This window comes from Melanotaenia boesemani, chromosome 1 (assembly GCF_017639745.1).
Source record: "Melanotaenia boesemani isolate fMelBoe1 chromosome 1, fMelBoe1.pri, whole genome shotgun sequence".
NCBI classification, from domain to species: Eukaryota; Metazoa; Chordata; class Actinopteri; order Atheriniformes; family Melanotaeniidae; genus Melanotaenia; species Melanotaenia boesemani.
Window position 1 is genome coordinate 21,772,751 of NC_055682.1, and position 24,238 is coordinate 21,796,988.

Here is a 24,238-nt window from a genome sequence, read left to right on the forward strand (position 1 = left end):
TGCACTGGTGTTTGACTGTTAGGTAAGAGCCACATCTTTATAATTGAAGAGCTATTTATTACTATTTGTATAAGTCTGTTCAAAAGAAACATTGCCATCTACAGGTTTGACACACTGACTTTTCTTCAAACTTTATTTCATAACTTCTGAGATTTACCTTAAAATACAGCTCTGTCATTAATATGCAGAAGTCAGCTTATCAATTACTGTAATGTTTGGCGGGACCATAAACAGTATGCAAACTCATTGTAACTTCACAACACTTCTAATTCATTCATTCATGTTGACATTACTGCTCCCTCCTGTCACTTTCAGTAAGTGCAATTCTTCATCTATTTAACTTCATGTGCCAGGTAGCAGCAACACTTATTATGCAAAATAATGAGTTTATAAAAAAAAAAAAAAAAAATCATGCCTTTTTTTGTTTGTTTTGTCATGGATAGTTATACATACATGCTAGTCACTACCACTGTGCAAACTATTGGTATATAGCAATTAACACAGACTGTGCCTTTGGTTAAAACGTAATATGATTCACAAAGACCTTTAAACTACTACTTCTGTTTTCCAGTTGTGCTTTCTTATGTGGGTTTTCATGCCAACTGTGTCCTATGTAATGGAAGTCTTTAAGCCCACCAAGTTACAAATGTGTGTACTTTAATAAAGAGTACATTAATAGTCAATTATATATTCATCTACTTTTGTTCCAAGTATCTCCAGACAAATCCGTGTTGTAACCTGTTCACAGTGCTGTTGCAGGCTTTATCAAGATGCCTCTAAAATTAACTTTAAAAATCTCAACTAGTCTTATCCTGCTTGAAATAATGCAAAGTAAAAATAACTTAAATGAAATAATGCATTATAAAGTCTTATTTTCATTAGCCGTATCTCAGTTAATAAAAACCAGGAGACAATTTCATTTAAAAACTAATGTATTGATTTGTTATCGTTATACACAGTTGACCCTCATTTTCTGCTAAGAAAAACAGCCTCAGTGCAGTTACCCAGAATTTAACTAAATTTACAGAATGGGTAAGTCTGTTTAGAAAACATAGGCAAGTCAACAGAATTAGAATATAGTTCTAAAACCAATCTCCCCACAAAGGCACAGAGGATGTGCAGCAGCAACTGCATCCCTCTTAGAGAACATTTGCATAATAAATACATCTGCTGATCATCAAAAATCAAGTTGTGCCACAGAAGCACAGCCATCATACAGTTGCAGCAGAGTGCAAGATTGTGAATTAGTAAAGAAAAAAAACAAACTGCATATAAATATATCTCCATAAAGTATAAAGACTTCATCAAGAATAGAAGTTATTTAGTACCGTTAATCAAAAATATTAATAGAAAGATTTCAAGCATATACAGTATTTATAATATTTGTCAAAAAATTATATTCAACAAATGCTTTAAAATAATCTATCCTATAATGTGGGTAAAATGTGCAATTAATAGCATTGGGAGAGCAGATCTGCACTCACATTATTCACTAGACTAAGATACATCTGAACTATTTATTGCCAAAGAATCACAAGATTGCTGGATACCACTAGAAACTGTTCAATCTAGCACTGCAGGTTTAAAGTTCCTTTTGCATGGAGTAGATACAAAGTACATTCAGTGGTTTTGTATGCAGTTTTACAAAGCATCTGGTAACAAATGCTGAGCTGTCAACATTACACAGTGATGGTTGTTAAAACAGTTTTTAAAGGTATAGGATGAATGATACATTTCCCTAGATGCATCTCCAACAGTCCCTTAATAAGCTAGTAGTAAATATCCTGGAGTAATTTTTAATGGTACACATACAGGGAAAATTCTCAAATTGCTTCACTAAAAGTTTAGAAGCATCTTTATACATGATGCTCACCTTTATCCTGCCTGAAAGACCAACAACCGCGACTTCTTTTTCCCATCTTATAATCTTATATACAAAGACATTGAAAAATCCAGAACACACACAACCTTGAACAGTGTATGCAGTTAATGCTTTCAGACTTCTCAAAAAATAACGCCTACTGTCATATAATGTTAACATGTTAAAATTAAGATGCTTTTTATGAGCCTTGGTATCGGGGTGCCTTATTGCTGATGTACTGCCTAAAAACAATATCGTCCTGCCTGAAATCCAACAACTTAGTGGTTTAAATCAAACCATTGATCTGTCCCTTTACTTTCCAAGATGTATGCATTCAGTTTCTGCTCGTTTGAACAGTTTCTCCTCAGGTCCTTACCAGAAGGCCTTCAGGAAAAAAAGTTTACAACAACCCCTCCAGAAGAGAAGTTGAAATATCTACCACAGACTGACATTCTCACAGCTCACCTTCCCATCCGTATCACTGTATGATGCTACAGAGATAGATGCTTACAGATGCTTAAAAAATAGAGGAAATCTACAAAGTTGGACCCTGATATCTCATCATTTGCTACTTTTTGCAAGACTCCACAAAGCTATTAAAATATGGGCACTAGTATCAATCTGCAATAAATTAAACATATGCTGTTACATTTAACCTGGCTTCTTTCTTAAGTGTGATTTGGGGGGGGGGGGGGTTACAACATTACAACTTCAACTCAATTTCCTGGAAGGCAGAAACAAATAGTTACTGAAAATCAATGTTCTGTGAAGTGCATCCCTGCTGCTGCCATTAAAAAGGCCTCATTTAAAAATAGAGAAGTCTTGCTGACCAACTAATTCAAAGAAAGGACAAGTTAACAGCACGGACACAGCCATACAATAACAGCTACATTTCAGTTAGAGCTTTGAAACATGCAAATAATCACATTCAAATTTTGGAGAGGTTGGTCTAAACCTCAACTAGTGAAATCTCAAGAGGCACCCTATGTGTGAGACTTAGAGTGATGTCTAAGATAAGAAGAAGTTTGCACAGTTAAAGCTTAACAGACCAAAAAAAAAAAAAAAAAGACTTAGATGTATCTTAAAATGTTGATTTCTCACAGTTAAGAGGCCTTAAAATAAGAACTCCTTGGTCAGTAAAAAGGATGAAGAGATCTGAATTCCTCGACTGTAATGGGCGATGATGAATCTAAATAATGACTTTAAATTGGGAATTTAGACGCAGCATCAGTGGTGCGAATTGTAATTATAAAACATTTCCAAACAGAAATCCAAAATGGTAACTAAAGATTCTTCAGGTATAATGTGGTAGTTTAGAAAGAGGTAACAGTAAATAAGATGATTAGCTGTTAAAAAAATCTGTTAGGAACCCTTGAACCCAACATCTTCAGAAAGTGTCATTAGCAAGAGTCTCTGTTGAGAGCCAGATCCTCGCCCCATTCAGAAATTTGCTAATGGGAGTCCCATGGAGACTTTGTCGACACAGGTTTCCCACAGGGGTGAAAGGAAAGGAAGATGTAAGAACGTCTGGAAGAGTTGGAGGGTCATCTGGAGAACTGGCCTTAAAATACATCCTCCTTTGGTCTGAAGGGGGCCCGCCTTGGCTTGGAAATGGCATGCTCCCTGGACTGGGTCCCTTGTACTGCCTGATGTGGCTCTGCAGTATCTCAATTTCATCAACTAGCTGAGAGAGCTTGTGGTAGGCAGTGATGGGGCCTCCTTTGGGAATGCACGCTTCAGGAACCCAGCGTAGAAAGAAGAGCTTCCAGAGCGCCACATGTGAGGGCATGAGCAGGGGAATCAGGAGGCCCTGCTGGTCAACAGGACGAGAAAACCAGTCCCTGAAGAAACGCTCTGATGGGCTTTCATCTTTCACTGGTGAGAAATCAGGCTTTAGGTCTGAAAGCAGAGAGCCCCGCCGGGAAAATGCATCCTCTTCACCTTTCAGTCCGTTACGCTGCGATGTAGTCATTACTCGCACTGTGGAACTGTAGCTTTTCTGTAGAAAGAACACACAGGATTAGGTTATTCTAACCTGACATAAACTGAGTTGGAAATAGGTGAGGGAACCAAGTTTTCAAATCCCTTGAATCCTAAAAAGATCTCATTTTAAAATGAAATTAACATTTTCTGCGCAATAATTAATTCTCCCCAATTTTAAATTCAGTGTTTGGGATTACTAGACAAAACTGCAAAAAACAAACAAAAAACAATCCAACTCACTCGCACAATGCTGAACTGTTTCAGTTTCACACAGATTACCAACAACTCAGCAAACAGAAAAAAACCAGGTACTCCTGTAAACTGACATTTAAAAAGAGAAAACATGTCCGATACTTGGTCTGTTGATGGTTTAAGGTGTAAAATTTGAAGCTGCTGAGCACTGAAAAGGAACAGTTCCTTATTACATATATGTTTTATGATTTTACATCTGTACTTTGAGCTGTCAACATATAACTGGATCAGTCAAGGCAGGTGCTAATATCACGAGTAAATAGGATTTTCCAAACCTTTGTGCGTCTGAAAGATTTCACTTCTCCATTCTGAACACAGGCAGCTCCTTTGCCAACATACATGGGATTGTTGAAGAGGGTTTGATCTTTGATTGAGAACTGCTGTGACCACTCCCAAACAGGAGGGAAAAACACTGTCTGGTCTTCTCCTTGAGGGATGGCTTTATTCTTTGCAAACTCCTGTAGATTAAAGACAGGATTATTCTTTCTTTATTCATCATAAACATTAGTGAACACAATATAAACAAAGTAAAAATAAAGAAAGACAAAAATCCATTTGACTAAAGACATTCTTGAGAATTGTCCATATGTATATGTATAATTTCTTACATTCAATACTTGAGCACGCTGCTTGGGAGAACTGAAGAGGAAAGTACTAAAGAGTGGGATCCACATGCTGTCACTCAGTACTGTCAGATAGGCCTCTGTAAACTCAAAAGCTGCTGGGTACTGGTTCATCATCTGCCACACGCAGTCCAGGAACAGAGTGAACAGCGGGGACTTTGCCAAGAAAAATGAAAAAACAGATGTCAAGAAGAAAAAATTCATTGGGTCACCTCCTCTATGACTGAATTAATTTAAATTACACACATACCTCCTCTCTATCATTCTTCTTCAAGTGGTTGCATCGGTCCAAGAAGCGATGGCCAGCCATCACCCACTCCTTCTGCACCAAACTCTGAAAGCCACTCAAGCTGCGATAGTGAGGGTCCAACAAGAGCTGCACCAATGAGGACACTACACAGTTGAGATCTCGATCTTCTTCCTCTGTGCAAGTGTAGAATGAGAAGCACAAAAAGCTAAAGAAAGGACTTTGGGAGGGGAAAAAAAAAAAAACCTATTCCAGGTTCATCACAATGTTTGTGAGCATGCTTTACATGGAATCTACAGAAACCAAACTCTCTTATCGGCTCTAATATCACAAATAAAAGGCCCAAATAAATCAACTTAACTTCACTACGGGATATAAAAATAGAGTAACAGCTCAATAAATGGGGAAAAAAAAAGGGAATTTACCTTGAAGAATAACAGAGGAATTCTTTCCATCCAAGTGGTACACTATTTCTGCTGAGTGTTTTAAAAACACCCTTGTGTCACAAAAAAAACATAACAGTTAAAGAAAGAAGAGAAAAACACGAAGAGGCAAGCAGATTGAGAAGCATAACCTCAAAGGCAACGTTTACATGAGCTTTAATTCCCCTTTAATTCAGAATAAAAACTTAATCCTCTTTAAAAAATTTTTGAAAAAGACCTTGTCCGCACCTAATTCTGATTTAAATGACAATTCCACATTAAACTTAAATCTGAAATAAGTAGCTGGTTTATTCCGACTTTAAATCCAAATTGAATAATTTGTTGATCATGTATAGATTCATCCTGCTTTAAATTATTTTCAGTCGTTCTGTGCATGCTTGTTCACTTTGCAAGGACGCACATACGGTACTTTCTCCCTTCTCCTCCTCAGCTGACGAAAGTGAAGTACAGTAGTATGCTGCTGCTTCAAAACTATAAATCAAAATCAGGGCAAAAATTGTTATGTGGTCTTTCATGTTGTAGCCGAAAACTACAGAAGCAGCAACTGGAGTGTGTTTTCTTCCGGTAGACGTAAATACGTCACACCCACCCCCTGTCCAATCAGAACCCTTCCCAACCCCCAGATTTTAAGCAGAACTGAATAAAGGCGATTAAATGTGTTTTCCATGTAAACCTCAGTTCTGAGGTACTATTTTCATGTAATGCAAAGGAGAATACTTTAATTCCAAATGATTTAATTGTGAATAATAAATTCAGAATTAAAACATTAAAACATTTTGGAAAAAGACATCATGTAATCGTGGCAAATCGTCCTTGTAGACTTAAACTCTATTCACAAATACGTTGGAGCAGGTTACATTCCAGAGGTAAGAGACCAACACCATTATTCAAGTCTTTCAAGACATTTTAGAACCGGTCTTTAGATTACACTACCACAACACTGACAGTTCATACAGAATTACATAGTGTTGTCAGCTTGTTTACATACCTGACATATTCAAGCCATCGCGAGTTTTCAATGGATGAAAGCCACCTCTCCTCTGACTCCTCAAAAGGATCTGTGCAATCAAAATAGTGAATCACTTACATTTATAAAACTGCATACCCATATTAATATATCTCAAACATTTCCATGGCAAAGAAATGTATACTGCACACACAGGTTGAATACTAGCAGTGTCGATATTCATCTTTTTCTGTGAAAAGTTCTGATAGGGCTCACCTAAGACACAGATCTGTCTGATTTTTACAAAGGCACTTTGGATGTCCTGGATATTAGGCAGACACTTGTCCAGATCTAACCTGATGACTTCACTGCGTTGTGGGTGGCTTTTAGTGATGGCGGTAAAGACCCTACAATGACACCAGGCAGATGTCCATGAGATGAAATTCATTATGTTGAACAGTTTAAACAATTATAAAACCGCATTATTAGAATTAGTGATATTACCAACATACATTTAACTTCTCTATAAAGGCAACAGAAAAAGCAATGTAATCAGTGTTGTCCATGTATCAGAAAAACAAAAACAACCAAGCCTTCATTAAATTGTACGTAGTTTGTATAAAATTACAAAATAACGTCTTGTAATTTTATCTGTTAGTAGTTATTGTTTATTATGACATTGATCTTGATGGAGGTCACAAAGGCAGCAGTAAACATAATACTTTTGATAAATCTTCTTCTGCTGGTGTGGATCGGTTATGTTGGCCATGCGGACAAGAGAACTCCCATTATTGTGATTCCAGCACCACAGCTAGAAAGAAAAGACATGAATTAACATTGACCAGCCTCAGGAAATAAAACACATTCTTCTATCGATTAAATCAGGTGCAACTTCGAATCATTTGGTACTGATTGGAGGCAACAACAATTGTGGTTCTCAAATTTGCAATTAAAATAACAGGTCTAATAATAACAAAGTTAAATAAAGTTTGCATAAGAATACACACTACATGATGACATCAGAGCTTAGACACTCACAGGGATGCGCCCATCAGAGAAGAATGATGAGTAACACTTAAGATCTTGATCTGCTAGAGAAACTGGAACCACAATATGCTCTGGAAGACTAAGAAGTTATCAGAACAAGGACATTAGAAGAAAGAAAAAAAGGTCTTACACATAATTTGGATACAACAGCAGATATATTAAAAAAATGCCAAGGGCAGCAAATAACATGAAAGTTAAACTGTTCATCTCCCATCACTAACAGCCCTACCTTCTAATTTCATTTTAGTTAGGAAGATTGCTTGATGCTGACATTACATAACTTGCACTAATGTCAACAAGTCATAGTGTAACTGAAAATAACTTGTTTTGTTGCATGCAACCACAATATCTCAAAGTATGTACCAATCAAAGCCAGAGCTTTTCAACAGTAGTTATATTTAGTTAATTAAGAAAAATAAAGCCGATTTGTGGTGGTTTGTAGAGGAAGCAACTATTACGCAACTCCAACTGTTTTTTTCTTTTTCTACAAATTACAATCCTCACTTTGAATCCCTCCATGATGTCACCACTAAACTCAGTTGAAAAGCCTGTATTGTCCTAAAGACACAAGCATGCAATATTTTTTTCCCCATGACAAGAAGGTCCTTATCCGAGCTGAAAATACAGTGTTTTCTAACATCTAATAGCAGCGGCTGGTGGTGCAGACATGCTTTAACAACAAAAAACAAACATGAGCTGAAAACCTTGGTGAGATGGCATAGCTCTCATTGATGGAGCAAACCCTCCACTCTGAAGCACCCGTTCTCTTGATCTCCCGATCCCAGTCGGATGAACGGTCAAAAATAGGGGTCTGTGATCCTCCTTTTGCAGTGGAGCCATTGATTTGCTCCCCTAAAAATACAGATTAACTTTGATTTCTTTACCATGATAAAAAAAAGGAAAACATAGTTCAGTTTTAAACTCATACTTTTGGCATAAAAATGATAGAACAGGTCACAGTGTTAAAATACATGATGAGTCATTTATAAACAATGTAAAACAAAACAAAAAAGAAAAGGACATCAAGGTATCAGAGTACCTTTAGATTCATGATAACGCCGTCCTTGATACTCAAAGCCAAACAGCAGTTGAAGATCCGCTGGATGAGAATAGTGGGCAATAGCAAGGCAAACCTGCAATAAAAATCAAGATAATGACTTCAAACAGGTCACACACCGTTATAAACCAGTAAAAATTAATGGTACAATCCGTGTTAGTAAAGCAAGTGTGATTTCACTACAGCCACTCAGCTCCAGAGGCAATGTTTACTTCGAGTGCTAAAATAAACTCAGAGGCATGCGCTTTAATCAAAGCAACACAAGCACAAGTGAAACCTGAAAAAAGCAAATGTGTGACAGGCAGCTTACAGCTCTGGTTTTACAGGGCTGAATCTCTGTGGCTCCACTGGAGTCTAACAAAGCAGCCTATTCAGTAATAAAGCTGTGAATAACACCAGAGGACAGAAACTGTGCGTGTGTGTGCATGCATAGAAAAAGCTGCTCCCCACTCTGTAATTTCCTATGGCAAAATAAGCTATTATAGGCTGGCAAATTCTGTACGTCAAAGAGGGGGGGGGGGACGGACTGAGCCCAGTTTTGGGTTCACACTATAATTACCAGGCACGCCGTTCATGAATGAACTCAAATAGAGACGGCAGACAAGTTCTATTTTAATATCCCATACATACTAGCAAGATATATTCTGTGACGTAGAGTGGATAAAATTAGGTCTGAACAACTGCAGGTTTAATACAGTTAAATTAATCTGTAAATACAAATGTATCCCTGTTCACAACAGTGCTACACACTGCCAACGGTGGTATAGGTATATGCTGGAGAGCGGCAAGTCCTTCTAGAACTTAATAAAACATTGGTACAAGATGTCATGAGGACATCAGATATGTGACCATTCAAATCCATGCTCATGTGTACAACACTCTGTAAGGAGATATAATATACCCAGAGTATATATAAACTGACTTTCCACAACTTCAGAATTCACAATGTAACATCTCTTCCTGCAGGACATGACACGTCTGTGCATGAAGGTTGTAAAACATACTAATGAATGTTTTTATCTTTCTATGTGAACTGATGTTACACTCTTTTCCTGAACTAAAGAAAAAGGATTTTTATGTTTAGCTACTGTAACATTTATCCCATCACAATGGCTCATTTGGACCATCTTAACTGACCACCGGTTAAGAATAAAACATCTGTGTGTCCCATCTCTCTTATAGGAGATGAGTCTGACTCACACTGCCAGTTGTTCTTACACTCAGGGTCAAATTCCACTTCCTTTTCTATGAATGAGCATTGTTTTCAATGTTCCGTTGTTTTTTGGCTAATGAACATACTTCCTGAGAAATGGTCTTTCTTTTCACATGATAGGTGACACAGTTGCAAAATAAAAATTCTTTTGAGATAAATATGAAATGAAAAGGTTTTGGTGGGAAAAATCTAACCAATGGCAAGGGAAATGGATAAGAGCAAAAACCATTTATGAGATAGTATGACTAAATAAATAAATAATCATTAAGGTCAATTTTTTAAAAATAACAGTCTCAAGTTGTACAGATATTTGACTATTTTCATTTAATACGCATTAGTCTTAAGCGCGTCAAAATTGTATGCATAATGGCATTCATGCCCTAAGACTGTGTTAAGACTTGTTATTTTTTCATTATTTCATGAAAATATCCATCAACTACCAATTCAACATCTCAACTTTACTGAGATTTTTAATAAACTCTGGTACAGTATGCACTGTAAACTAAAACATTAAGAACATCTAAAAACCACAACAAAGTTCCTGAAAGTGAGATCAAAGCAAACTGGTAAATGATTCAGTTTCACTCACCTTTCTGGCGCTCTCAGGCCCAGCCTCATCAAAGCAGAACCTTATGATGCGCAAGTCTTTGCAGTACAGAAAGAGCTCTGTTGGGTTGAATTTCAGCTTCTGGTTGGAGCTCAACACTTTCTTCTTCCCCTTTGAATCATTAACTGAAAAGGAACATACACAAACAGAAACAATAAATTAGAAGTGATTACTCTTCTCTACAAGAACCTTAAAATAGACACTCCATTGCCTCTTAATAACTACAATATTTCTAGAATGAAACACAAGACATTTCTTTTCATGGATAAATACTTAATGAAGACCATTTAAAACACAGGCCTACAAAGTATAACATTGTCCAACAAAAAGTGAAATAAAAAATTAAGCCTAATCAGCTATTTAAGCTGTAGCCAAGCAGACTTTGAGACTGACCGAGACTAACCAGCTCCTCCTCCTACTGTATCATTAACAAGCACAAAAATCTTTGGAATCAGTCTAACATTGTTTAAGAATATGAGACCACAGAACTGAGCTTCAATATAATCCCACAAAGTAATTCTTCATCATCAAGAAAAAAAGTGCCTGTCATAAACCTTTACGGAAACAAAGATAAACACAGAAATTTGTTTCCTTTTGGGTTTCTAGCTGTATTATCTCTGTTTAAGGAAGCATTTTTATCATTAACAACCATATGGAAATTTGTTTCTCTGTCTTGTAATGGTGTCAACAGCTGGTCATTTTAGTTTGATGGTCAGGATATTTATATCAACATGTGTTCAAAGACAAGGAAATAAACCTCACATAAAATGAAACAGAGTGGAGGCAGAGGCACAAAGACAAATGAGCCTTCAGGCTCCCTCAGTAAGCTGCTTATGTTGTCTTGGTCACAACGCCTAACCTGACTGAAGAGGAAAAACACTTGCTGTAAAGACTAAGACTGTTAAGCCCAAGCCAATTTACATATTCATGATCTTATTTCATTCTTGACATTATTATATTGATTGTGCAAATCCCACATTGATATTGCTTGCCCAGTTCAGTCAGGTCAAAAGCAAGCTATGTAAAACAAAACCCTCATGCATTATCACTGAAACACAAACTTTGCTCTGGCTGGTTTGCTTTTGCATTGTCAGCAATCGACATCAATGACATACAAAAAGAAAACTAAGCCGGGCGGCACTGCCACTAGACACTGCTTGTCTGTGACATCACGTCATCCGACTGCAGTCCAGGAAAAACAACACTATCAGTGTCCCAAGTTGTCAAAAATTAATGAGAAGCGGACTGTACCCATCTATCATTAATTAAGATTATGCATCATTCTTGTAAAATAACTGGTTTAGGATGGTAGAGGTTTAAGGTGAAAACGGTTATTCAACCGAAGACATCAGTGTTATTAGATATTTTGGCAATTTTTAGCTCAGGCAACATTTTTAAACTAACGTGTAATGACATTAAGTAACTGAGAAAATACTTTCTCACCAAAAATAAAAAACAATAAAAACAGAATAAAACCCAAAGTAAGGTAGAAATAAAGTTATTTACAAAAAAAAAACATGGCAGGTGTACCTGTTACCACTTGATCCAGACAGGTCAGGGGGATGTCATGCTCTCCAAGCAGCAGGTGGGACAACTGGGATTTCTGATGTGACAGGGGGGATTGGAAAAAAAAAAAAAAAAAAGGGGAGTATGTCAAAATCTTGTAGACACCGTATTCTACTAATATCGTATCAAACAGTGGCTGCTGTATTTTGCTGGTGACAGCAGTCTGAGAAATGTTTGCTTTTCATTTTGTTATCACGTTCACAATCTGCTGCTTTGGTGGAAACGTTGTCTGTTCTCTCACTGGTGCGATATCTGTGACAAGTAAGTTTTCCTTCCTCTTTGCCAGACGCACTTAATGTTCAAACAAGGCTTCGTGTATGCTGGTGGTACCAACGTTTATCATATATAAACAGAACTGAGACTGTAGATCTGCATTTTAAACATGGTTAAAAAATTGTGGTTATTATTAGTTAAGGTACTCCAATGGGGAAAAATAAACATAAAATTAAATCAAATTAAATATAATTAAATAATTTCTAATAACATGACATTATTGTTTGAGTACTAAAATAAATACCCACATAAATACCTGTTTAAGAGGTGCATCTTGAGGGATGAAGGAGACCTTAAAGTTGGTGCATATCAACTTCCCCCAAAGGTCGTCCTGGCTGCTTTCAGTGTTGATGCATTTTCTCACGAAGTTCACCTCATTAACCACTATCTCTCCTGGGGACAACCAGAGAAGGATGAGTATAAAATTTCCAGTCAAGAGTTGTTGAGCAATGCAATTTTTTAAATTGATTTTTTTTTCCTCTTTCTTAAAAACATATTAAATGTATTAAAAACAATATTAAACTTAAAGCTTTTGTAAGCTAAATGTGTTTATTTATTTATATGAATGAATGACAGCTAAGTAAGTAAATAAGTTTTCCACCATATAAACAGCTTCATATTTTGCTGAGATGTGCAACACAACTGCATCCGTGACCTCTTTCCATCTGGATCCTTATTACGTGGGATCCACCATGGAAATAAATCCCTCGATATTAGTCATCTCTTAACAAGAATTTGTGGGCTGAAGTTGTCGTTGGAATCTCAAAGAGAGCAACGTTTCTCACTGCAGTTATATGCACAGTTAAATTCCAGGCATGAGTGACGATTCACTTCACTGTATTTCTGCTAGCGTTTTCAAACAAACACCGTTCAGGTGCGGAGGGAGGGCTGAGCCCGCTGCTAACTATGGAAGCCCAAGTAGAAAAAAAATCCTGATTTTCATCAAAATAAATCATCAAAAATATAAATTTTGATAAATCAAATTGATTGCTAAGGCTGGGCGATTAATCAATCACAAATTCTCAAAGGCGAACACTGGGAGTCAGAAAAAAGACATTTAGAGACATCCTGTCATTTATTTTTATTCTAATTTAATCTCTGCTGGGAAATTCTTTCTTTGCATTTAGCCCATCCTGGAGCAGTGGGCTGCCAGATTCCAGGGCTCAGAGGCCCACAGTGGTTTACCTTAAGCCTGGTACACACATCACGCTATTTGGGCTGTTTTTTGTCCCGATTTTGCCTCTTCCCGACGTAGGACGGCAAACGCCTGATCATCATGAGATTTCCCTGTACAATCATCATTTCGTCTGTTGTGTGTTATGAGCCGATTTGTGCCGATAATCTGCTCTGAAACGGGTCGTAGCCAACAATTGGGAACACTGAACATGTTTAATATTTCAGTGCCGATTTCTGAAGAATGCCGACGACTCGTGCATTGTGACTGCGTGGGTAGTCACATGGCATGGAATGTAGCCAATCAGGGAGCAAGCTAGCTGGGGAGCAAGGAAGTAAATAATGCCTGCATTCACGCCGTCTCCAGTCCGTTAATGTTTTTGGTTCTGGCTTTTTCTGTTAACAATAGTCCCAAGACCACCATCATTCCCTTGCCCTATATATCCCCTTCAATGCTGTGTGTTGTGTTTTTTGATTGTTATTATGTTTCTTCTTCTTCGTTTTTTGCCGGTTGTTGCTATGGTTCTTCTTCTACTTTTTTTTTAGTTTTGTTTTGTTTTTTGCCGGTTGTTGCTATGGTTCTTCTTCTACGTTTCAACGTTTGTCCAGCTCTGAGGACTAGATTGTAGATGAGTTGCTGGACAGCATCGTCATGTGTGTGTTGTTCCGTGATTACATTTTCAGAGCACACCACACACAGTACGACCAAAACTGATTTTGTTTTAGTTTCACGTATGAGGTCTCGACCAGATAAAAAAATCTCACAAGATAAAAAAAATTGTTATGTGTTTACCAGGCTTTAGTTGTCAGCCCGGGGACCTGAACCCAGTTTCTCCTGGACCCAAGCCCATCTCTGAGAAGTAGTAATTGTATAAAAGCAGCACAAAGTGCTTTACATAAGAAATTTTTCTAAAATAAAAGAAAAACCTTCACACACTTAAGTATAAAATGTTCAATAACACCTACCTAATTATAACTTCTTTTTCACACACACATCACCACACGCACCCACAGAGCACATATACAACCCCCACCCCTCTAAACTAACATAAATTCTGACTTGTAGTTTGTCTTATTAAAGTCTATAATCATGGATAATGTTTAGTGTCAAAATTCAAGTATCACTTTTTCTTAAACTGAAAACTGTGACTGTAAACATGTGTCTCATTTAAAAATGCAGCTTTGCATTAAACGGAGCAACAGAAACTTGACAAAAAGCTGAAAGACAGAGCTTAATGGCATCCCTCTGTGCAGTCTCATAGCATCAAACCCGCCCCACGTTAACTATACGGTTAGAATTTGCCAGCCCACCACAAAGTGCTTGTAAATCTGCTAGAACAGGAGGAAGGAAAGATAAATTCTGCCTGACCAAATGACAACTGTGCCCAGAATCCTCTGGTTCCCAGGCTTTCTTTGTTTCAAACTAACACCCCTATCCAGGATGAAGTCTTTACACACCCCTGCTTCAAAATCCATTGTTAAAAACAAGTTCAACTAGTCTAACAGAGATTTCAACTCTTTAAGTATTTGCACCAGTTTTGTTTCTCACAACAAGATTTCATTTCCTTTTCCACTTACGAGACAGGAAGAGAAATACAGCAAAACTCCACAGGTCTCTTGAATAGTGTTGGGCAATATTATGTTTTGGCCAACAATTATTTTTTAAAGTAGAGTATAAAACTGAACATGCAACCAAAGAGGACAATTAAATAATTTGCAAATTCTGTCTCTACAATGCCTGTGGTTGTGAAAATATAACACAAAAACCTAAACTGAAGCAAAACGGCCCGCACACCACCCACATGTTTGTAAAGAAGTCACATTAGAGTGTTGACTTCAGTTGTATGCTTACAAGGCAGCATTTTATACACACTATCTTTTAAGAGCAGGTTGACCTTTGGCCCTTCACATGATCAGATGACGATTCAGGCGTAGACAAGAATCCAGCTATAAAAAGTTGCCCCACAAATTTTTAAACGAAATGAACTGAGCCTGCAGGGTGGAGTCCTTCAGAAAGTCACTTCAAAGCGTTGCCTCAGAGCAGGAACCAAATGAGGCTCGACAGCTAAAAATGAGGAAGCCGATCATGAAACCTACTCATCTGGCCCCCTCACAAATCAGGATGACAAAGCAGCAACAGCCCTACTGTGATTAAAACCTTGTGTGACCATAAATATACTGTGTAAATTAAAAACGGTTATGCTGCCTGAGACCTAGAAACTAAGAGCTGTTTAAAAAAAAAAAAAAATAAACAAAACCAAACATTAGTTGGATAATTAGGCCTAATTGACATCATCATTTTGGCAAAAACGATTTACTGAAAACAAAACTGAGATGAAGAAGGTTTGGAACCTGGCTTAATGCATTGCCAAACAAACCTTTGTGTCACCTTATAAGTCTGCTGCACACTCAACAATATTCCTGAGAGTGAATGCATACAACACAAAAGATAATGTATAAAAATAAACAGGGTCTTTAATGTGGTTACTAGCATTATGCCTTTTGTAATGTCATATTACCAAACATGTCTAGCACGCCTTTGATCAAGCAGATGCTTCTTGTTTGGTTAAAATCAGGTGTCAATTCTTATGGTAATGCAGTAGATCTCACCTGAAAGTAACTTGGGCTCCAACTTTTTAATAGGTGGGTCAATAGCTTTCTTCACATCAGTCTAGTTAAAAAATAAAAGAAAAAGGCACACGAAACATCAGTTAGTTATGTGCTGACTCTTCACATGGTTAATCAATAACAGCAATAATGTTCTTTTCACCATTACAAGGTAGCAGAAATTTACCACTTAAATGTGTCCTTGGGTCAGAAACAAAAGCATGATAACAATGTGAATAGTTTCTGAAGGTAAAAGCACAACATTTAACCCATAAAAACCCGACGTGACATATTTGTCACACACAGTTTCTGAGACATTTTGATTCAATTTATGGTATAAACTTTGCTTAAAATCCTGTTGAAGACAATCTGATACTCGTCTTCTGTCCCCTAATAGATACCCAGAAGCAGAAATCTATTATAATATTTTTGATGTATCACATGGTAATAAATGGTACTTATAATTGTGTTTTCATTCTAAACCCACCTTAAATTCAACCCTGGCCACCAACCCATTAAACTGAACATCCTGCTAAGATTTGTTTTGGTGATATACATTGCATCAACATCAAATATATAAACAGCATACAGTATAATAAGCTTGGTACAAGCTAAATTTACATAATAAAGTATTAGGGATACACAGGAGTCAAGTTAATACAATTAAACACACTATTTCCTAAACCTACCCACACACACAGAAAAGTCAATTAATTCAGGACAGTTCTGTATTAATTGCTTAGTCATTGGAGTTTAAGTGAATAAATGACAGGTAGTTAAAATGTTGCTTATCAGCTGAAAAGGTTTTAGGTGCAAGTGTTAGAATTATTTCCATTTTCTGATCATCAGAGTCTGAGCTTATCCAAGATACCATGTACCCAATTCTAAAATTGAACATGCTAAATGCCAAGGTAAAATAACCATTACCAAGGTCCAAAACCCCCTGCAATACAAGCCTTGTATCTGGTGAAACACTGGTTTTATTTGGACTTCTACACCAGCATCTGTAAAGAAACTCTTTCACTCTCAGTCTGGAGAAAACTTATACATCTGTAGGCAACACAGGTAAATAGAAACCTGTATTCACTCAGGGGTGAATGCATTGTAAGGTTTTGTCTCTCTAAATACCCAGGAACAGAGGGTACAATGTTGTGTTAGTCCTCTACTAAGATTTTACTCAACATTAACAAGTCACCACACACCTTATATTTTTTGACCATCTTTAGCTTTGATTACAGCACACATTTGCTGTGGCATTATTTCTACAAACTTCTGCAATGTCAGAAGATTAATTTTCACCCAGTGTTGCATTAATTTTTCACCATGATTTTGTTATGATAGTGTATTTGCACAGATCTACTCATAAAAAAGGTCACTACCAAAAGAGTGGAGGTCCCAATGGTGAAAAATTAAGATCCTTTGCTTGAGGGGTTTAAGCCCTAAATCTGCTATATAAGAAATATAACACAAAATTAATGCATAGGACAAACAAAAAAAATGCTTTACCATTGGCAACAAAATACTGTGCAAATACTAGAGTAGCTTTACTAATTTAGTAGCTGTGGTTTGAAACTGCATTTAAATCCAATCTTTACGTAAATGCATCAAATGAACCTTAACCTTGTTAACCAGTGGTGATCTAAAAAGTAAGTTATTTTCAGTTTAAATAAGTTGAGAAACTTTTTACATTGTAATCAGATAATGAACTGTGAAGAATTTAAATATTTGTTGTTATGTCAGATAAGAAAAGATAAACATACCTGAACGGGAGGAAGATAACATTTGAAGGTTGGTTTCGTGGGTTTGACAGAAAACATTATGTCCGCCCTGCAACTCTTCATACAGTAAAAGAGCGCCTGGTGAGCGCTTGACTGCTGCCAGTGGAAAGAAAGTAAAAGAAAAACAACCCAAAAGCAAGCTGTTAGCAAAAGTTTTGTTCAATCCTTAGTCGAGTCAAGACAAGACTTCTGAGTGTGGAATATTCATCGACACACTGCAGGCGACTGACGGCACTCCTCCATTTCGATAAGCAGTCAGTAGCTAGCTGGTTGAAAAAAGTTGACAGAAGTTAACGTAGAGACGTCGGCGTTAGCTCGATAAGCTAGCTAGCATAACGTACTAAATTAAGTTGAGAAATACCGTTCCAACGCAGAGATCAAACTGTGGGGAGAATGTACGTGTCGGCTAGCGGTCTACATTTTCTTTACACCTGTTACTGCATTTGTTACTCTCACTGACTTCCTCAAAGTCCAGCTAATTCAGCCAACGCAGTACCTGACGCTGCAAAGGACTTAACGGCCATGTTTATACTGAGCCGAGGTCCCGCCCTGCTTCCGGGCTCGACTGCTCAGCTGTCTACCGAGACTTTTCTGACATTTTCAGAAGAGCCGACACTGGCTCTGAGGTACTCTGTCCGTTTTATGAGCTGAATTAATGCGTACAGTTGTGTGTGATAGCAAATGCCGAAGACCGTTAAATATCAGACAAACCGACAAATATTTTGTTAATGTCAATCAAGTATACCACCCGTGGACTACAACTCCCATGCAACATCAAAAGGATTTTCCCAAGACCCTTACAACGTTTTTATTTATTTATTTATTTGTTTGTTTGTTTGTTTGTTTGTTTGTTTTATTTATTTATTTTTTACAGTAACTGCCTTAAATATGATTAAGGCAGCAGTTAAGTGAAGCAATACACGTGGGTGCAAATTTAAAGCTGTGATTTGAGGAAATATTTTATAATTAGATTTATTTTACTTAAATGTAATTGGATATTTGATCTTTTTATGGATAGCTTTGGGTTGATCATCATTACTTTATTACATACGTGGGTAAACAATTTGGAATTGATAAGTACTGAATGATGTCACTCTATAACAGCCACAAACAGTCTTTTTGTTAAATGGTGAGTAAAGATGGAAGGCTATAAACAGACCTATACATATACATGACATTTTAGATTAAAGAACCATCAGTCCTGTAAAGGCCTATATACAATGGTATAAAAACAGTAGCTGACACAAAAGGGCTCAAGTTAGGATAAGACTAGGATAAAGTAACCTTTACTCAGGATTAAGTCACCCAGCAACTTTATGGATGGAGAAGCAGTGTGTGCACAGTGACAGATCATGGGTAGAGGAGGGTTTTTGGTGCAGTTACAAAATGGTTTGACAGTTCTTAAAGCTTAAGAGGTTCTGTTGTTTAGAAACGGTAGTTTAAAAGTCACCCCACACTTATAATGTATGTTTAGCTCCACTCAACCTCAATTTTCACTTCTACAGTTTTGACGTTCATTTGGTGTAATGTGCATTGGTGTCCACAGGGTGGCGACAAAACGTCATATCAAAGGCGAAACCAAAGATCTGTCACTCTCATTTGCTGGCAAATATGTTTATAACCACGTTTGTCATTGTCACTCTTAATAAAATATTCTTCAGCATTGTTTTAATTTACCTTTTATTTTAATTTTTGAAGAAGGACAGAAATGTGGTAATGGCAAACACATACATAGGTCACACCCAGAGTTTTGTCTCACCATCCAACATCATTTGAAGGAAAGCCTCATCCAGAAGCAGAAGATACCAGTACGACCTATGCACATCAAAAGAATTTCTTGAAAGGCCTTTGAGGTGTTAATTTGCCTGAAAACCAAACTGGGCTGTTCAGAATATGCACCTGACCACTACAAAAGTTACTCAGCTATAAACTATGATTATTTCACATTCCAGATGTGAGGACTGTCTAGTATGCTTGCTTGAAAATTTGATAACAGTTCTGTTTCTCTACACTACAGAGGTATTATTTGTGTAGAGAGGGTTTACTATAACTTCCCAAAATTTGTAAAACTTATAATACCTCTTTTTTTTTTATTTGAAGGACATTTTGTATTTATTTTCCACTCAGCTAATTCCAATGAGTCATGAGAAATGTAAATCATAACATTGTAAATTGAAATAGCGTTCCTAATTATTTATTTAAAGCACTATTTAAAGTGAGTTCATTCACAAGCCACCAAACAGTAAAAAAAAAAGTGCATAAGTAAAATAATGGGTCATGGGTCATTAGAGGTTTTTGTCTTGCATTCGATACTTGGATTTTAACAAAGGAAAAGTAAAGAAAAGGCACACTATTCCTCGACTCTAACTTCTTTAACACGTACCTGAAAGAAGTCAGCGCACCTGACGGTTAACGTCATTCATCTTATTTGGATGTGTTGAGGAAGTGTTGAAGTTTCGCGCATGCCCAGTTGTTTCTCTCCCAGAAACTAATGAATATTTAAGCATTCGCTGAGCTCAGCGCCCTTTGATTGGATCCTCTGGCTCAGTTTCCTGTGTTATGTTTCAGAGCTGATGTTTGAGGGCACTGCTCCTCTCCCAGCTCCGCTCGCTGAAAGGACCCTGCTCCGCTGCTGTATGTCTGTCACTGTTGGACTTATTTCTGAGTGCACGATGGACGGAGGACAACGTTAACGAGCTGCATCCATGCTGTCTGGTGCTTATCGGGCGGATATCTGAACTTGGATTTACTCCTCCAGTTTTAAGGTTAAGTTTCAGTGGACTTTTTTAAAAATTATTTATTTTTTATTTAAGCCTTTCGAACTTCAGCGAGGTTCACACAAATACTGGATCGTGGGAATACAGAGGAGACTACGACTGCAGTGAGAAGAGTATGGTGAGTGATGTTTACACTGGATGATATATTAAAGCACCACTTAGTTTTAGTAGTTAGTCATTATAGACCAAACATTCCCTTCAGAGCGGCTGTTTCAAAACCAAGAGGAGGAACAATCATACAACCTTTAATCAATTCATTAAATCAAAGAAATTAAACATACTCGCGTTTGCATATTCATTTAATTTAAATCAAGGTAACAACAAGACCCGAAGTTTGCATTAGCTGACTTCACAAATAATTAACTGTTTTACTTTTTTCTAGAAAATTATAAAACATTTTAGCTACTTTGTCATTCTGAGATTAGTCTTTGGTATGATCTCATCATTAGAAACAGACATTCAGGTCTGCTTTTCTCTTTCTCCATCTTTGCCTCCATCCTGGTAGTTTTTCTGACAGCCATTCATTTTTATCAGTTACAGTGAAAGCATTGCTGTTGAATCTGACTTTTCTGAGTGATACCCAAAGAAACATGTAATTTAAAAAAGAAAAGAAAAAAACATTAGATGCTTCACGCCTCTTCTCTTAAAAACCGGTTAGCGAGCATGTGCCAGGTGGAGTGTGTACAGTGTGGGCAGCAGCTTGTTGTGTGTCAGTGCATCACCCGGAGACAGGTTTTTCCTGGTCGCTGAATGCCAGCCATCCCTGCCTCTGACACACCTAGCTGGGTGGCTCTCAAAATTGTGTATTGGCAACAAATCTACAAGTGTCTGTCCTCTCTGGAAGAATTTTGCTACAGCTGTGGTACATATGTTTACCACAATACTGCCTTTCTTTCATAGTGTCATTGGATACATAATGCTTAAATTTAAGTTATGTTACATTCCTTAATTGCACATAATTTAAGTTTTTTTGGTCTTATCTAAAGTTAGATTTCAATGAACACAAATAAAATTCCAAGCATCTCTCACAGCAGGATGTCTTTAAGCCTGTTGCTTTCGTCACGTAAGCACCAACAATGCCTTTTGAAAACACACAAAGGTGAAACCTGTTTCATTATCCCACCTGAAGTGTTGTGTTAAACCTGAAGGCCAGGCTGTTCACAGGAAAATCACAAGAACAAAGGCTGCTTGATACACAGTCAGAGCTTTACACTTGAACTACAGCAAACACATAAAAACAAAAATATCTAAGAGATTTCTGTTGCTTTTAATACTAATTTTATTCAGAATTAAAGATGAGACAGTACTTTGTAGTGACTTTAGTGATGCAGCTGAAGTTACAGTAGGACTTAGAGGAAAACCTGCTGTTGTGTTTGTCTTTGCTGTTTTTACTTTATATTAAAGGGTGAAGGAGAGTTTCAGCTTTTGAATACAGTAGAAAAGAGTCTGACTGTCATCATAACAGTCTGAAACTATAGACACTGACATCGCTCACTGCTTCCTTTTCTGCCAGATGCTGAATAGCAAGTTGGTTTGACAGCAGATGGTTTGCATTAGTGTCTTCAGCAGGGAGGTGCATACTGAGTAACCCTTCTGTGTCCGTCAGTTTGCACACCATTTTCAAACCTCTCACCGCTGTTGAGATTTACTCTGGAATTCAAGCCCTGTCTCTGAAAACAGGATGAGCACCCATCCTGCAGAACTGGGGAACTCGTTAGGCTTGTCGCTGCGACTCAGTACGCTCACACTTTTCTTTTGATCAGTTCCATGTGTGTTCATAGCTACAGCTATGGTTCTCACTGCTTTGCTGTTTGTAATGACAGGTCTTGTTAGCGTTTACCTATTTTATTAAAGTACTTGCTACAAATCATGGATAAGACATGATCATAAATTGCTCATAAAAATGTAAACAGTAAATTATTGTGGTCGACAATCAACTTGTTTTACTTACATTAAACATTTGTAAAGTTCCTTTTACCGATTCATCTTTTTTTTTTACTTAATAAAAAACTTTTAAAAAAGAACTTGTGAGCTCCAGTTGCCTTCATTTGACAGTAGCTTGACAGGAAGGTCCCCAGGGAGAGAAAGAGAAATGACAAGTAGCAAAGGGATCAAGGCCAGGGTTTGAACCTGAGCTAGCTACCTTGAGGAACTGCAGACTCTATACATGGGACAGCTGCCCAACTAGTTCAGCCACATGTCACACTAATACTAATTCACCCTATGACTTCGTGTCGTATTTTAGATTTGGTTATGCATTTGCAAATTCAGCAATGAAATGTTTGTGCTACTGGAACAGAGAACAGAAAAAGAAAAGACCTTTTACGACCTCAGTGCATATCACTCATTTAATATTTCACTCCTCAGCTAACACGCTTTAATTTCTTGAAATTTAGCCCTTCATCTGTCTTTTGCTGTGGAACATTGAGGTGTTGAACAGGATTTCTTATTTCTTTAAAATTAATAGATTTGCCTTCTCACTCTGTAGACTTGATGCAAACACAGGATGGGATATTTTAATAGTCAATAACTAACTATCCAACAGCCCTGACAGGTTAATTGTTAGTCATAAAACAAGATGGAATGACATCCTTTAGTTTTGAAAGAATTATTCCACCTCACCTGATAACACAGAAAACAATAGCTTGATGTCCATGTTTTTTCAGTAAGTTATGCAGTTTATTTGTCTCTTGTGGCTCAGGTTGTTTACTGTGTCCTCTGACAGTGTGTTCCACGTCCCCTGTAGCTGCACAACCAGCTCCTGTAGCTGCTGACGTTAGCATGGAGGCTAAGCACCGGTTTTAGCTGATTTCTAAAGGTCACCCTGAGCATTGAGGGGTGCGTTTTCCCAGAGTTAGTTAGACTTGTTCCTCTCTGACCATAAAAGAGCCGGCTGTAATTCATGAAGTTATTATGGGGTGTAAACTTGATTATATGTTAGGTAATGGGTTATTGGTGATATCAAATTTTTAGCCACATCAACAGCATGAATATCAATAACTATTTGTTGAACCCCTGAGTTTTGATAAAAAAAAATCCCTATGTGATAAAGTATTTTCATTTCATGTTTTGCATCAGATCTTATCTAGTTATATTTGGCAGATTTTCATGGTAAGTGTGAATCATCATGACTCTGGTGATCCTGTAGTTTTTTCTGCTTGCACCAGCATTGTTTTTAGTTTTTTTTTGTTTGTTTGTTTTTTTTTATCTTTGCTGTAAATGCTTGTACCTGTGTCAACATAATCTTGTTTTTTAAATGACTTTAGACATATGTTTAGCTTATTTTCCTAAGTTTTCACATTATGAACCATGCAGTGTCCTGTTACAGCAGTAAATTTGCATATATGACTTCCCTCATCATGGATCTTGAACATGCTCAGACCTCTGCAGCTCAGCTTCCCATAGTCACACGGGAATCAGTGTTTAACATCTTAGTTAATGAAAAATACTTTATATATTCCAGAAGAAAATTACAATGTTGTAGTATTTAAAAAGTAAATAAATAAAACAATAATAATAATTAATTATAAGAAGATAGTGTCTTGTTCCAGAGGGTGATGGCTGCTGGCAGGAATGATCTCCGGTACCTTTCTGTCTTGCATTGGACTTGACGAAGCCTCACACTGAACACACTCTGTTGTTTCTTTACTATGTTGTCTATAGGATGTTATGTAGAATCATCCATTATAATCCAGCATTCTCATCTAGACAGTCAGCCCCAGCGACTCCAGAGTTATCCCCAGCACAGAACCAGCTTTCTAGATCAGTTTGTTTAGTCTCTTTAA

The 24,238-nt window shown here is 37.2% G+C and overlaps 2 protein-coding genes across 3 annotated transcripts in view; one reads left to right on the plus strand and one right to left on the minus strand.

Moving 5' to 3' along the window:
• Positions 1-918: 918 nt before the first annotated feature.
• mtmr10 (myotubularin related protein 10) lies at positions 919-18,211 on the minus strand. Its single transcript, XM_041984968.1, has 16 exons — positions 17,659-18,211; positions 15,902-15,962; positions 12,375-12,511; positions 11,810-11,882; positions 10,262-10,404; positions 8,442-8,535; positions 8,107-8,254; positions 7,394-7,481; positions 7,078-7,166; positions 6,632-6,762; positions 6,398-6,467; positions 5,392-5,462; positions 4,970-5,142; positions 4,705-4,875; positions 4,372-4,554; positions 919-3,860 (listed from the first exon to the last, which is right to left on the minus strand). The coding sequence occupies exons 1-16, from the start codon at positions 17,737-17,739 to the stop codon at positions 3,249-3,251; spliced, it is 2,325 nt and encodes a 774-aa protein (XP_041840902.1). The 5' UTR covers positions 17,740-18,211; the 3' UTR covers positions 919-3,248.
• Positions 18,212-20,228: 2,017 nt separating this feature from the next.
• Positions 20,229-24,238, plus strand: part of myo1ea (myosin IEa) — a 53,055-nt gene continuing 49,045 nt past the window's right edge. The window contains exon 1 of one of the 2 annotated variants that reach the window (XM_041983847.1): positions 20,229-20,571. In XM_041983847.1, coding sequence (XP_041839781.1) covers positions 20,569-20,571 — 3 coding nt within the window. In that variant the 5' untranslated portion in view covers positions 20,229-20,568. The remainder of the gene's footprint in view (positions 20,572-24,238) is intronic. The other variant, XM_041983838.1, reaches the window with a different exon arrangement.

Excerpts from the sequence above, each read along its gene's own strand:
- mtmr10 (XM_041984968.1), bottom strand. The coding sequence starts at position 17,739 with ATGAAGAGTTGCAGGGCGGACATAATGTTTTCTGTCAAACCCACGAAA. Across the intron at positions 15,963-17,658 it reads GTTATCTTCCTCCCGTTCAG|ACTGATGTGAAGAAAGCTAT; the intron begins GTATGTTTATCT and ends TTTTTTAACTAG. Across the intron at positions 7,482-8,106 it reads AGCTATGCCATCTCACCAAG|TCTTCCAGAGCATATTGTGG; the intron begins GTTTTCAGCTCA and ends ATAACTTCTTAG.